The sequence below is a fragment of the Cuculus canorus genome, chromosome 8 (assembly GCF_017976375.1).
Source record: "Cuculus canorus isolate bCucCan1 chromosome 8, bCucCan1.pri, whole genome shotgun sequence".
In the NCBI taxonomy this organism is placed as follows: domain Eukaryota; kingdom Metazoa; phylum Chordata; class Aves; order Cuculiformes; family Cuculidae; genus Cuculus; species Cuculus canorus.
The window spans coordinates 27,651,699-27,667,577 of NC_071408.1; the positions used below are offsets into that span (position 1 = coordinate 27,651,699).

The 15,879-nt window shown below is 44.7% G+C and overlaps 1 protein-coding gene across 2 annotated transcripts in view; it reads left to right on the top strand.

The window, feature by feature from the left end:
* ERI3 (ERI1 exoribonuclease family member 3) overlaps positions 1 to 15,879 on the top strand; it is a 140,781-nt gene that overhangs the window by 7,641 nt on the left and 117,261 nt on the right. For both annotated transcript variants that reach the window (XM_054072408.1, XM_054072409.1), the window contains exon 2: positions 2,352 to 2,626. In XM_054072408.1, coding sequence (XP_053928383.1) covers positions 2,375 to 2,626 — 252 coding nt within the window. In that variant the 5' untranslated portion in view covers positions 2,352 to 2,374. The remainder of the gene's footprint in view (positions 1 to 2,351; positions 2,627 to 15,879) is intronic.

The window sequence follows — 15,879 nt, forward strand, 5'->3', positions numbered from 1 at the left end:
GCTAAACAGGAGTAGGGGAGGAAGGCTGCATTTACCATGGGAAGCCTGATCCCAGCATTGGGCATGGACCGATGCAGGAGTTGTTAGTGTAAGCAGTCAGTGGGTCTTAGCTGTTGTTTCCTTCTGCTGATGTCCCGTAGTACTTGTGTGACACAGACCTGCCAGGGCCTGCAGGTGTGCAGTCACATCCCGTCTGGTGATGTGCCTAAATCCTGCCAAGATGGCTGGTTTATCTTGCCGTGGGGACTCAGTGGCTTGGGGTCCTCTGCACTGCTGTTTGCGGGGCGGGCAGCCCAAAGATTTGTGTGGATTATATCTGGTCTTGCTAGTTAAGTTACATTAGAGAAGTACTGATCTTACTGTGTGTGGGTGGATAATGTATGTTTTATTGCCTATGTTTGATATAGGGGTTGGAGTCTGCCTGCTCCAACTGTATATTTTACTTTATGCAGTAGGCTAAAGACCAGGTTTTACTGCAACTAACTTACAAGCTGCTTTATTCTGAGATATTATATTTCCTGTGGTGGGCCTTGAGATTCATAGCCAGTATCTTGAAGATTTAAAGCATGTATACCTTAAATATCTCTTATCTGGGGCAGATTAGAAGTGAATATAACGAGCTTCTGTTTGGCTGTAATGCATTTATTAATGACAGTAAAAGATGTAGATGGAAAAGCAATAGATAGAGCTGAGCCCCTTTAGGATAAATGCAGTGTTGGGCTTGTGGGGTAGCTGTTTGTTATGGTCCGGTAACTTGAGTTCTTGTTTTTCTGGGTGTCTGCTGCCTGGCACACTGTTTTAATAAAGCAAACAGCCCCTTGAAACGTCACAAAGTGGGAACACTTTTGCACCATGGAATTGACACAGTGGGCAGTGGCTCTGTCTTAAACCTCCCAACTCCTTTGATTTTTGCCTTTCACTCAAAACCTTGGGAAGAGAAGGTTACCAAATGCATGTTTACCCGAAGCACACAACCTGCTCAGCCGCAATTATCTCCTAATCTGGTCCTTCCGAGTTTCTCTGGTCTCGCAGGTAAATACAGATTTAGCCATTACTCAAGGCATATTATTTACCTCATTAAGTGTGTGTTTTGGCACGTGCATTATTTACCTGACGGACTAACGGATGGGAAAGAGCAAACGCTGCCTTTTGTGCAAACAGCAACATTGTTTGCGGGTGGCAAGTCCACCGTTTCGCCTCGCCCGTTCTGCGGTGGGTGCTCCCTGCCCTTCTCGGTGGAGCAAATAGCGAGCACAGGCGCGAGGAGGCTGGGCTCAGAAACCAGGTGGGTGGGTGGCACATGGTGTGATAGAACTCGATCAGAGCTACAAGCAGTGGGACCGACCGTGGGGATGAGTTTAAAACCCCATGTCTGAGTAGTAAGCTGTGCATGTGTATGCCTGTGTGTATGTCACATGTGATTAATGTCATTTATTAAATACCATTTGTTAAGTATAGAATCATAGAATAGTTTGGGTTGGAAGGGGCCATAGACATCATCCAGTTCCAGCCCACCTGCCAGGGACATCTTCTACTGGATCAGGTTGCTCAAAGCCTCATCAAACCTGTCCTTGAACACCTCCAGGGATAGGACATCAGGAGTAGAAGCATCAGAAGATGATAGATGAGTTAGGGAGACTGTAACCTATGGAGTCCTGCTTGCACTGCACAGTTCCTGCAGTTCGTGTGTGGGTTTGTTGTAGCAATATCCTCCTCTGAGAAACATCTGAAGTAAGAAATTGAGTATGGTCCTAGAATCACATATCTGAGAAACCTCATACACGGCGCAAATGAGAACTTCCCTGGGGAGGGACCTTCCAGTCACCAAACACATGGATCTGTTCAAGAAGCCAGAGGTTTCGGTAGACTAAGAGGTGTTTCAGGGCCAAGATATTTGGATGGTTTGTACTGTTGATATGTGTATTGCTGTATTTAATTCCTGCCATGTATCAGAAGTTGTGTTGTATACGAAGGGATGAAAACCTCATAAATTTCACTGGGGTTTAGATCACATTTTGTATGTTTTAAGTGGTTTCTGTTGTGTTCTGCTACAATAACTTTCAACAGGGGTGTGTGATCTAGTGCCTGGAGCCATGACTGTTGTGTATCTCAGCTTGTAATTTAGAGTCATTACAGAGGTTAATTTACAGTTGCCTGTGATTCTGGACACCATGAGTTCAGTCCAAATGTCATTTATCATGCTTAGAGCAGGTTACTGTCTTATTTCAGGTTTGTGATGCTGGAACTTCTACCAAGAAGCACAGAGAAAATCCCTGTTGGAGGAGGACAGTGGAGAGATGCTAGCAGAGGCGAAATGTTCGTGTACATGAGTAACAAGAGTCTGTTTTCAGTTTCAGATGCCTCTGGATGTTCAATGATAGCACTCCTCCATACTGGAGCAGCGAAGTTTCCCCGAAACTTACTTCCGAGGGCAAGACGAGCTGTGTGCTCCCTCCTCCCGGCTGGTGTTCTCAAAGGGTACAGGTCCATTGTAAGCAGGAAACTGGCGTCCCACGGCTTTGGAGCTTCCATGGCAGCAATGTCATCCTTCCCTCCACAGAGATATCACTACTTCTTAGTGCTGGATTTTGAGGCTACGTGTGATAAACCACAGATTCATCCTCAGGTAAATAGTCAATCCTGTTACTTAACCCCTTGCGAGTTGCCGCTGCTGTTCTGAGAGGTGGAAGGATAAAAGCACAGTGTCAGCTCTCTCATTTTCTCAGTTTGTCCCAGCCTCCTTTCTGTTGCTGGTCCTCCAGGGCTGTTGCCAGTCACCTGCTCTTTCATGAGCAATGCCAGCTCGGTGGGAATGAAATGAAGGAGCCTGATTTCCATCAAGGAAGTGACAATTCATGTGTTTTCAAAACCGTATTTTAAGTCATGCATGCGTGTCATCTGCCTGAACTGGGGATGGTTTAAACGTTTTTGATAGTGAACCTGCATTAGTGGAGTGCTCGTGGCAGCCTCATTTGATTCTGCAAAGAAAAAGATGGTTGGTAGCCAGCAGCTTTAGGAAAAGAATAGTTTGGATGATATAAATACATGCAACATAATCGTGTTTCTAACTAGAGAGGAGCAATAGCTTTGAGTTGTCTGATTTTACTGAAGTCATCTTGCCTGGGTGCTAACTCTGGGATGTAATGAGACGGGAAGACTTCAGCTTCAGAGGGGTTTTCCAGTGCCCTCCACTTGAGATGTGCAGAGATCCAGATGAAGTACTGAGGTTTTTCTCCGGACAGTTCTTCCATATCATTGTAGAGCGTGCTAGTAAATACCTTGTCAGTTGTCAGCAGGATGGACCTCGGGTTTCCATTAAAATTAGAAAGACGTGCTAAAAAGAAAGAAACCAATATTGGGTTGATGATGAACAGACAGAATTTTGGAGTCTCTGAAGTGAACTGGGGCTTTTCACCTGTCTCTATCAAATAACTGGTCTTGCCAGTAATAGAGACATTGGATCAGAGTGAATTTCGTTTGCATTGTTTGGAATGCACTAAAGGTAAAGTGGTTTTCAGGGTGGTATCTGCTTGCTGAAGTGACTCAATACAGTGCATTCACTTCACAATGCAGCTGTGGTTTCCTTTGGATTTGTCCTGTCAAAGCGATGCTGCAGGTTGGGATCCTCTCTTCCACCCCCACCAGTGCTTTGGTGAGCGCCACCTGCCTCTCATGTTTCCTAAAAACCAGACAGCAAATTCCCTGCTCTTTTGCTGGGTCTTTGTGGGACACCGTTGTGGCTCTGCATCGGGCTCTGTTGGCGGGGTCTTTACCGCTCTCCAAGTGAGATGTCAGGCTATTTTCTGCACGCTCCGCCTCGGGTGCACAGACCTGTCAAAGCTGTAAATTGGATCTACCTTGTCCCTTTGGATATGGGTTTGGTCAGTGCACATTTTGATGCAAAACCATGATGCATGTGGAGCTAGTTTACAGCTGGCAGTAAAAAGGAGCATGAGTGGAATATGATTACTACTGTTTTAAGGAGCTTTGTCCCCAAGTCCTTGCCAGGGAAAGTAATGGTCTGGGCCAATGCAGATCTGCTATATATTTTGTTGGTGAGACAGCGCCTTTAAGGTGGAGATGTTCTTCAGTGTTGTTTTTCTGCTGTGTTCAGTGCCTGTCTGCTTCATGTTGTGTGTGGAAAGGGCTGTCAGTCCCTCACATCTCCCCAACAAATTAGTTTGACGAATAAAGAAATGGTTCTTGCTACATTGGAGTCAGCATAGCTGGAAGGGCTGAAGATGCCTGCCAGAATTGCGTAACTTTATAAAGTCAGGCTTTAGTTGATGCCCCTACGTCAGGGACAAAAGATGCTCCTTGCCTGCATCATGCCTTTTCGCTGAGCAGCATGGCTTTTGTCCTCTCCTCTGCTGGGCTGTGTGTCATGGTGAGCAAACTGTGCAGTGTATTGCAGTGAGGTTTTGCAGAAGGTTTTTAGCGGCAGGATCTTTCACTGGAACGACAGCAGACAGGTTTTGGAGGCTGAGGACAGACCTGGGAGCTAGGAGTGGTCAGGTCATTGTGTTCCTGATCCTTTTTTATTTGATTTTGTTTTAATACCTGCAAAATAGAAGTCTAGATACAATGAAATCGAAATGCATTGGGATTTGACGAAGAGGCTGCAAGTACAGAGCTAAGATGTGGTCCAGGTTACTTTAAGTGGGTAGACATAGCTGTAAATTTAGCCGGCTCACCGTAGAAGTCTTGCAGAGTGCATTTGCCACTGTGCAGCATGCTTCACATTTCTCACTAGCTGCTCTTGAAATATTCTGCCTTCTTGGCAGAAACTGTCAACAGAACTATCTTTCTATCTACGCTAAGGCGTGTGACTGCCACATCTGTTCCCCCTGCCACTGTGTTTACTTGTGCTCTTCTACAACCAGCAGCTTTGCTGGCTTGATCCCTGGGGAAGTCCTTCATGCTCATTCCAGAACCCTCAAGACTGCTTCATTTCCATTCCCTTTCACGCCATCCCATCTCCCTCTGAGGTCCTGTGATATGGCCTTCGTAATGAGGGTCAAGGACAGTCTTATTCCGGTGGGAAGTAGTCTGCATCGTGGCTCCAGTGTCTGGGACCGCTGACTGAGTGCCTCGTCACTGCTGCCCTTTGCTTTACCACTTCTGGGTCAGACATGGAGTTCCATGCCCTTCGTGTTCCCTGCCCTACACCCGCAGAGGAGTGGTGGCATCCTTGCAGTCCTGACTCCTGTTGGCTTTCAGCAGATATGCCCCTAAATCAAAGCATGTGTTTTTATGCACAAAGCAGCAGCTTAGCTTTATGGGGTTTCTTTTGGATGTATTTATGAGTAGTGAGACCATCCCAGAGAGAAAAGAAGTTGCGGGGTTTGACTGCATTGCCTCAGCTGGATAGGTGGGAAAACTTGAAAGAATAGAGGCACAGTCTCTGTCTTTATCCAGCCAGAGGTCAGCAGGGGTTGGCAGTAAGAGATGTTTATGGCTGGTCCCTCACATCTCTTTAAAGCTTACCTTGTGCATTTGGGATTTGATCCAAAGCCCGGTGGGGTCAGGTGGGAGCTGTTGTTCTGCGGAGGTTGGTGGACCTTGGACCACGATGATGGTAATGTGCTTCATTTTTCAGCTCTAACTCTGTTTTTTTTTTTTTTTCCTCTTTACTGTCTGCTGAGAGTTTATAAGTGCCTGCTGCTTTTATATGCTGTCAGCCTGTAGAGTCGGGTACATATGGTGCTTTAGCTACACAAAAGAAGATGCATTAATAAGTGGGAGTCTTGCTCTTTTGTCCCTTTGTCCTTGTATACACCAGTGTTTATGGTGGTCAGTGCTTTCAGTGACTGTGCTAAGGAGCTTCTCAGGTTCAGATCCGTGTCTGCCTGTATCCTTATCTTATTAATGCAGTGAGTGGGTGTGCGTCTTTCAGTCAGCAAGCCAAGTATCTTGCCTTCAACTTCAGCAGAGTGATTGAAAAGTGATTCTATGATTTCCACCAAATTTAGGCCATAGCAACAGATGCCGAACTCCCTGTTCAGGGTGAGTAGGGAGAGGATGGGCAGACTGCCTTGGCAGTTGTAGCCTAAGCTACACTAAGCTCAGAGGGCTTTCTAGGAGGAATATATCCCTGAAATCAAAAACTTGCTGTGGAAGGAGGTTATGAAGGGCCCACTGGTCTGCTGAGAAGCAGGAGACAAGATGTCTTCTATGTGCTCTTCAATCAGTGCTCTATGGAGCCTTTATCAAGGCAATCCTAGCTGAAAGCCAGGATGGGAATGCGGAATGTGACTCACAAAGTAACAGACTGTCACAATCCTATCCAGAGGTGGATAATGGAGATATACCCATGCCTGCCTGTTCTATCCAGACATCCCCATATAGTAGCTTTCTTCTTGCATATTTTTTGTGTGGCTGTTAAGCTCAGTGCATTAGAAATCACCTGCCAAAACCTTTATTAAGGATGATCATGAATTGCTGAAAAGTGAAGAAATTTGGCCTTGTTCCCCATGGCAACTTTAACTCAGCACTCTTGTGCATAAGTATTAGAATGGAATAATAATCTGAAATTACCTGTCTTCATGCATCTGAAATTAAAGAGATGCCGTTCTTTTTTCACTTCTGTTTTCAGAATCTCGTGTGCTTCGTTGCAGTTCTGTTGGACTGTTGTGAAATCTTATTTTAACCGATATGAAGAATCATGTCTTTATTTTAAAAGAGGTAGAGAGAAGGCCAGCATTTTGGAGAGGCTTCTGCAGGGTCTGATACCCCAGGGTGGTGTAGTCCTCAGAAGCTGCATTCTCCATGGCAATTGTTTTGCCTTGGAGACCTCCCTCATTCTCCCAGTAAGTGGGGACAACCTTGCTGTGACCCATATGAATCTGGCAGGGCAAATTATGGCTTCAGTCAACAGAATTAACTGTATTTATTTAAAACCTGATGAGCTAGAGAACATGGAACAGTTACTGAACCCAAATCTCCTGGAAAGCAAGACCACGAGACCACCAGGCAAGACATCTAATGCAGGTAAAAAAAAAAATTCAAAGCAATTTCTTATGTAAAGATATAAACCCAGCATTATTATAGCAACAAGCCTAAAATACCAAGGCACTCGGGTGGCCAATTGCTGCAGTCCTAACCTGACCCAACCTGCTTGGCTTTCGGCTGGTTATTGACAGGCCGATGAGATGACTACTTTAAAGCAATCAGTCATGTTGCCCTTTCCCTCACAGCGTGCGGAGACCCCACATCAGTTATGCATCCCAGCGAGCAATTCCCCACCTGTGCTGTTTGAACACTGTATCCTTAGCTGTGCAAACATTACACATCGTTTAGGTGACAAGTTGCTAAGTTAAGTAGACTTGTTGTTACAGCAGAAAGTAGTTGAGCGGCAGTCACCCTGAAAGGGAAAGATCCAGGCTCGCTCAGGAATGTGCAAGTCCACTGTGTTGTGTTTAAAGATTTCTTTGCCTCTCCATAAAGTCGCTCGTGAGGGTAATGTGTGTGGCTGGAAATGTCACATCACATGTGTTTCTAGAGTGAAGGGAATGGGTGCCACAGGTTTGTATGCTTATTGCGCTTGTCCTGTGTGACTCCTGCCATGTGTACAGCCCTGTACAGTCACCAACGATCCATGTGTGCCTGCTGCTGTTTTGCAGGGTTTTGCATCTCTCCCAGCATGATATTTTAAAACCCAGCAGTGTTCTTCCGTGGTGAGGCTCCCATCTAGTGCTGCACGGGGACATGGCTTTGCAGGCTGCTGTGGTTCCTGGAGAATGTTCTTGGCTGTGTTAAGGTGGTCTTTTCTTAGTCTTGAACAAAACCTTCAGGATAAAGAGAAAGTGCAGCTCAGCTCTTTTGGTGAGAAGGGCACAGGACATACCTAAGTGTCGTGCTTTTCTTCACCTTTGTGCCAAGCTGGCTGTGCAATCATCACTGTGTTGCCTTTTTGGTCTGTGCACTTGTTAGCTGGTAAAACAGCTCTTTGTTATGTTTTTAGTTCCTCTCTGCGAGGCAGAAATGTGCTGTCACCAGCAGCTAGTTGTGATGTCTGTAAAACCCCGGGTGTTCATTTACATGCGCTGGCATGCCCTCTCTACCCGTCCCAGATGTTTCAGTGTTGCTGGGAACATCGATCGTTTGTGCTGCTCAATATCAGGTGAAGAGGTTGGGGCTTGAAATGATTTGATAATTCTGCAGTGGGGACTGCACAGGGTGGTTGCCTGCGGTAGAGAGGAGCGGACATGGAAAAGGATATAGTGTAGTTGTCATCTTGCAATAGAAAGGTAATATTTGGGAACCTCTGTGTGTGTTGTTTTTAAACTGGTTAGAGTGCTAAACTTCCCCCAAACTGACAAGCTTAAATTGTTGTTGGCTGTGTCTGTGGAGGTTTTCTGGGTGGTTAAAGAGATGCCAGTAGCGATTGAAGAAATAGGTTGAAATGTTGATCTCTGGTCTGTATTTCTCATTGCTGGTGTGGAAAGAGGAGGTAGGTTCTGCCTTATTCGTGATGTCTGAGTGCTGCTGGAAAGATCAAAATATTAGGCTGGAGCAAAAATAATTGCCATTTATAACCATCAACATTAAAGCAGTGTATCTTAGCTTAGAATAAAATCTATTAATCAAAATAAAAGCCATTGGAATCTATGCATTTTTGCCAATGAGAAGCAATTCTGTTATTCTAGTAGTGTTGAATTCTGGAGTCCTTGAACTGATGAATTCTTCAAAGGGGTTTTGAACTGATGGTTGGTTGTGGAAATCCTTCTCTTACAGGAGGGTGTAGAGATGTTTGGAAACGTGGTAATCGGTAGGAGAGAGGTCTGGTGAATAAGCCAGATGAGGAAGAGTTTCATAGCCTAGTTCGTGTGGCTCCCGCAGAGTCATTTGAGATGCACAGTTAGGCATTGTCATGAAGAAAAATTGGTCCATTTCAGTTGACCAATGTTAGACATAAATGCTGCAGTTCTTGGTGCGTTCTGTTGATTTCCTGGCAATCCTCTGCTGGGTTGGCTTCACTAGGATTCAAGAAATTGTAGTGTATGATTCCACTTGCTGACCACTAAACAGTGACCTTAACCTTATTTTGATGGAGCTTCAGTTTAGGGAAGTTTTTTGATGCCCCCTAGGTCCAGCCACTGAGCGGAAACCATTAGTTATATAGAATCTATTTTCCATCACATGTGACAATGTGATTGAGAAACAGGTTGTTTTTGTCATGCAAAAGAAGCACGGAGCAGACTTTGTAACAGCAATTGTTTTCTTTTCCGTTCAGCTCCTGTGAAACCCATTTGTGGAACTTTTTCAATTTTCCAGTTTGGTGCAAATGTTGAACAACATTGAATGGTCGACATTTAGCTCTCCTGCAACCTCTTGAGTTTTTTTGTCTGGGTCTGCTTCAGTAATGACCCTCAGCTGGTTGTTGTCTATCGCAGAAGGATGCCCACAATCCTCTCATCTTCAAGGCTCTTGTTTCCAGTATGAAGTTCTTGGAACCAGTGTCAATCTGTACATTTGTTGATGGTCCCCTGGCCAAACACTTGGTTGATATTGCTGGCAGTTTCTGCAGCTTTATGTCCCCTTTAATCTCATCCAGCAAAATTGCTTGAATTTGCTTTTTTTTCCCCATCTTTACTTTGCCAGCATAATATAAAAAAGAATAAACAGTGAAAACAAATCCATTAGCATAAATAAGTAGAGCGAATTTTCCACTTTAAAATGGTAACTACATGAACAGAGTTAAATAAAAGTTTAATCCAAAATAAGCATCAAAGTTTACAATGACAAAAACTGCAATTATTTTTGCACCAACCTAATAGCTTTGTCAATTTTGGCAGGTGAGCTGATGCTGATGTTGAAAGGCAGGAACCAGCCTGGGAGCAAATGACTACCAAAAGTTTTGTTCAGGATGGCAGGAGAAAGGTTGTGAGCCAGCTGTCGAGATTTCAGGTACAATGGCAAGTATGAAAGAAGTCCCAAAACCACAGGGATAAGTTTAGGGGGGAAATACCATTTGGGAGACATGTGGATCCCCATTTTCTTGGTGCTGTAAGAAGAGACCTCAGCTGGGGAAGTGTTTCACTTTGTAGTTTGTACTTCAGAAAGAAATGGAGACCATTTCAAGAGGGTCCAAAAAAGAAATGGTTGAGTGTGACCAGGGGCCTGTCATGTGCAACTGTGAGCACAAGCTGGGTGACGTTGGGTTTATGTTTAGTGCAGTGAAGAGGAAGGTGTGTATGGTGAGGTCTTCCATTTCAAAACCAAGCAAAGCACTTTTCTGGTCTGCGTCAGCTGTTGGTGGGAAGAGCAGTCACGAATTTAAACAATAGCAAGAGGAATTCTGATTAGACATTAGGAAAAACTTTCCAACGATAAGACTAATGAAACGGGAGGATAGAGTGCCTGGGGAGCGTGTGAGTCTCTCTTATTGGAGTCTGTAAAAACAGCCTAGGCAGTCAGAAATGATATAGGGGGAGATGATGCTGCCCTCAGGCAGGTGCATGGACTAGATGTCTCTCTTAAAGTTGCAGCTCCTGGAGGCATGTGATTAGATGGGAATTTCAGCTTCCATTAAAGAAAGAGAAATGGTTACTCGGCCTCACAGTTGTAAGGAAGCACCTGGAAATAAGAGCCAAATTTGATGCCAATGTATAACCTAAAATACAACTTAAATTTTATCTTTGAGGAAATCTAGCCTTTGATGTCGGGCTCCAGTGCCTGAGTGCTTGCAGGAAGCAGTGAGGTTCACCTAAGAGCAGGGGGAGGATGAAACCTTGGATATTCAGTGTTTGGACAGCAGTGGTTTTCTACACATCATCTTATCCCAGTTTTTAATGATCTTTCCATATTACTGCCAGTTTTCTTGAGTTTTGATTTTGATGTGTGTTTCTCTTCGTGCTTTTCTTGGCTATAACAGTTGTTTAAAAGCTTTTAATTGTTGGCGGGGTGGGGTGTATATATGTACTTCAGATCTGGTAGTGATGGAAGAAGAAATGTGGGGGTTAACTGCTCCCCCAAGGACTTTTTGACAAGGTTAATCAATAACTTAGCTGGGACAGAAGTGCTGAGAGACTCCTCACCGTGTGTGCAGTAGGCATCCTTTAGGAAGTCCTGCTGTCCCCACTGCAGAGGTGTTGCCTTTATGGTGCTTGTTTTGGTTGGTTTGATAAAAATTTAGGAGTGAGGAAAAGACCTATGAGGTCATCTTGGTTACCGTCCCTGAGGGCCAGCGCAAGGCTGCTCACTTGGAAACGGCTTTAGTTAAAATAATAATTAAGGCAGAGAATGGAAAGTGGGGATGCAGATCTGTTAGGCCAGTGCTGTCCTGACTATGCACCTTTGCTATTTTAATTGCCTTAGAAAAAAAAAGGAAAATCACAAGGCTTTAAAGGCTCTGATTCTTGTGCTCTTCAACCTCCTTCCCTACCCAGCCCCCCCCCCCCCTCGATCTTGGAGGCATCAACTCTCATCTGTCAAAGTGTAAATCAGCAATTAAAACACAAACAGCGAAATGCCAAAGATGACCTGAAGCACAAAGCAACTGACAAACAAGTCCGGACAAATCGGCGGATAATTTATAAGCATTGCCCTAAAATCTAATTATTTGGCAATTCGAATTTGCAGCCGGCCAGGGCTGCGCAATAAATTTAACCCGCCATAAATTATTTAGGAGCAGCCCGTGGTGTAAATCAAAAACACGAGTGTTTGTTTAAGAAATAAGCTCCTTGTGCATAAAATGACTATTTTTTTTCCCCCCTTTAAAGAAGAGAGAGGGGAGAAGGCATCCCTGAACAAAATGAGCTGGTCCACTGCCTATCCCCTCTCCACAGGGACTCCCTCGCATCTCCTGCCGATACCTTTTTTTAAGGTGTAAAGAGGTCTTTTGGCTGGAAGTTTTATGCTTTTCCTTATCAGAAAAAAACACTTTCTCTCAATGGCCTCTGCTTGTTTTTATTGCATTTTGAACAGTCAGCTCTGATTTTTATGGGTATCTTTTATTCTTGTGTTTATTAAACTTCTTCACATGGGGGTGGGCATAAGGGATAATAATTCTCTGGTAGTTTTTGTACTGAATAGGCCACACAGTCTTCCTCAAATACACGAATCGATGTCCTGAAACGTGCCCTGTCCACTTCATACATGGGCTTCTAGATTAAAAGGTTTTGAGAGGCAGGAAGTTCTTGCTGGGCGCTGTGTTCTTTTCATCTAATGATAGTGCTCCCCGGATTCAAAAGGAAAAGCAAAAAGATTCCTCTGTGTGAATTAGTATAACTACAGATGCCTTCTTCTCTCAACTCCAGAGATTTGTCCGTTACAGGAAATTATTTAGCGAGTATAGTTGTGTGCTTATTCATTTCTTTTATTAGCAACAAGATCAAGACAGCTGAATTTGTGCATCTCTGCTCTGGTGTTAAAGGGAGAGGAGCTTCATCTAGGACAGTTGAGTAGGGAAAGGCTGGGTTTATAGCAGTGCTTTCACATAACCTTATGAATTTTTCAAATGCCTCTTAAAAGGAAGTCTCTGACCACTCCGCAGTTACCCTGCAGCCTCCTGCAGCTGCGCAGCCCGCTGGCCTGGGACAGCCAGGCTGCATGGGAGGCTTCCTCCTGGGACCTCTGTTTGGGGACACACACCTCCATATCTTTTTTGTTTAAAGGCAAAAATTCTGAGCAAGCTGTCACACAGATCTGCTTGAAGTAGCGTGAAATCATAAACACAAGATTGCTGTAAACAGAGTGGACCTGGTAATAGATACGTATAAGCCTCCGGCTCTGTAGGTTCCTATTGTTAACGTGTTTGGGGGCGCAGCTGAGGGGAGGGACAGGGTGCCGATGTCTTTTTCTTTAAGCGTGTTAATATTGATTTTAGAAGCTCTGTGTTCCAACAATATAAATGCAAATGCCTGTAATTGGGAGCCGCGTGCAGAATTTCTCAACAGAAAACAGGTTCAACTTTTCATGACAATGAAAGGAAAATAAAAAGCTGCTTATTTATTGCTGGTGGTTTGAATCCTGGATTTCCTTTCAAGTTACTCTGCAGTGCTAAATAAAATACTTAATTGCAGTGCTCGCAAAATTCAAATGGGTACATTTGTTCTTCTGGTGGCTTGCGGCTGTTTGCAGCCTCTGGACACCCTCAGCATTATTTCAGCACATCCATAACTTCTGATTGCTCTATTAGGGAAAGCTGGGAGGGGGCGGGGAGAAGACTTAGAATCCCCAAATGCTGCTGGCACAAACCACCGCCAAAGTTGGAACGTGGTTGGAAGTGTGTGAGGAGCTCAGGGTATTCCTTATGGATGATCAGGCTCTGATAAAAGAAAGGAAATATGAGCAAACCTCTCCTTTTAATTCCCTTGTGCCACTCATCTCTGCCTTTCCCACCTGGGTAGAAGCAGTGAAGGTCCTTGACGGTGGAGATGGAGCTGAGCATGTTCAGCTCACCAGGCAGCTGTGAAACGTGAGAGAGCGCCCGCCTGCCTGCCTGCAGCCCAGGCTGTTGGGGGATTTTGTGTGTGTGTGTCTTAAGTGCTCACCATTTCATAATAATTACTAATGAAATTCTAGATCTCTAATAACATTTTGGATATCTAAAACAAACCATATGCTTGTAAAAAAAAAAAAAAAGAGTGTGGGGGGGAAAGTGGAAACAGATCAACTTTAAGCCATAAATTCTTGGTAATACAGGCCTCTTTTTATTTTTTTCATTCCTTTCTGTTTATGTTTGATAGATATTTTTGTTTCTGCAGGAATGTCAACTCTTAATTTCATGATGTATCATGGGCTTAAGAAAATTGAATTTAATAAAGGCAAAAGATGAATGGCACCTTTAAAGGTCCCAACACTTGTCTTTATTAGCAGGACAAACTGCAGAGTCTCCAAACACTGCTTCCCTCCAAATGAAAGTTTAAATGAAAAGTACAGCAGTGTCACAGGTTAAATTTCATTGCAGGACTGGCTAACGTCGTTACAGAGGAGTGAGGCTGATTTCATGGGGCTGGTATCTGTTGCCTTAGATACCAGCGGAGCAAACACAGCCAGAGACTGGAAAAATCTCTGCTATAGGAAGCATGCAGATGAACAGCCTTTTAGGAAAGGTCCTTTACCACTTGCTTCAAAAACTGACCAAATAAGCCCGAAAGAGTGGCTGTGCTTTCTCCTGAAATGCTCAAGTCGCTCCTGGGGTTCCACCCCCTCTCCTGGATGTGTGCTTCCCACAGACCTGCAGTAGTTCTGGATATTGTTAAATTTTCCACGTTTTTTTGGTACAGCTTTTTATTTCCTCTGTCTGTCTTAATCCGACCCTCCTGGAAATGCTTTTTGCCTTTGGTTCTGGAAGGCGAGCAATGCCTTTGTGTATCAGATCAGCGACAAGGCTGTCTTTCAGTCTCGCTTTGCATCCAGCGGCTTGATGGCCCCTGAGGATGTTTCTGGTCCCTTAGGACTGATCTTGGCATTGCAATGCAGCCCTGCTGTGAAATCCAGCCAGCGCAGGTCCCTCTCCAGGAAGGGGAATGCTCGTCTTGCCCTGCCTGCTATGGGCTTGCCTGCTTCCCTGGTTGGGATGCAGACCTAAGGGGCAACAAGCTGCCCCAGCCTGGTTTGAAGGATGGGGTTGTGTTATCCTGGGGTTGTGTTATCCTAGGGTTAAGCCTGTCTCTGTTGTGATGTCCTGTTCATTGGCTTCAGACTGTGCAGTGCTTTTTCCTTCAGAACAGAAACTTCAGAGCCTCTCTCTGGCAGCTTTTTTCGGAGGGAGGATCAGCTATGTCCAGCGTCTCTTACCCAGGTTGGGTTTCTCATGTGTGGCTGGGGCTGGTGAGTTTGGCTCTACCACAACAGGCAATCTGGGTGATGCTTGGGTATTTTGCCTCCGTCTTACTCCCCTTCCAGCCCATGGGTGGAGTTTAGTCTCTTTTCTGGGGAAACTTGGTGACTCCCTGTGGAAAAGGATTCAACCAAACCTCTGCTCTGCCTTAACCTGCAAAGCACACAGTGAGTCTTTTTGCCCTGGTAGCCAGTGACAGGACAAGGGGAAGTGGCCTCAGGATGCGCCAGGGGAGATTTAGAGTGGATATTAGGAGGAATTTCTTTACTGAAAGTGTTGTCAAGCATTAGACCACGCTGCCCAGGGAGGTGTTTAAAAGACAAGTAGATGTTGTACTCGGGGACATGGTCTAAGGGCACACTTAGCAGGGCTGGATCGATGGTTGGACTCGATGATCTTAAAGGTCTTTTCCAACTGAAACTATTCTATGACTGCGGCACAGCTGACCACGGAGAAATGGTTAAGCCCTGCATCCTCTGCAGCTTGACTGCTTGCTCTCTACACCTGGGCACTTCAGCAGCGTCAACACTATTTCATTTTAATCTTTTTCCTAACTTTGCATCTCAGCACCACATGTTCCCCATGTGCCTCGGGCGGGGTGGCTGTGCCCGCTGCCCTGGGGAGCTGCTCTACTGCAGCCATGGGTTCTGCCCACCATAGCAATCAGGTGTTTCACCTGGCTATTTAAATTATTTATTCTTTTTTTTAATTATTTGTTGTTTTCCCACCCAGCTTCTTGTCCTCCCTCTGCCTGCTGGCACCATGATGTCATCAGCTCATATGTGTGACCTCACATATGAGGTTTCCACCTGCGGGTCAGGAGGGTTGCAGCCAGGGTCACAAAAAAACTGTTAGCTCCTCTGCAACGGCTGCGTTTTCCACATGCTAGTTTTACTCACAGGAGTTAGATATCTTTTTTTTTTTTATTTTATTATTTCTTATTTGTCTTTTCCAGATGTTTTCAGGCATTTTTTTTGTTGTTGTTAAACTAATTCCATTCATGTTTTAAAAATTTATGAAAGCGCTAATAAAAATGTCAAAGTGGTAAAAATGTTAGCTTTTGCTCTGCTTTGATTAAATTTTGCAAACTG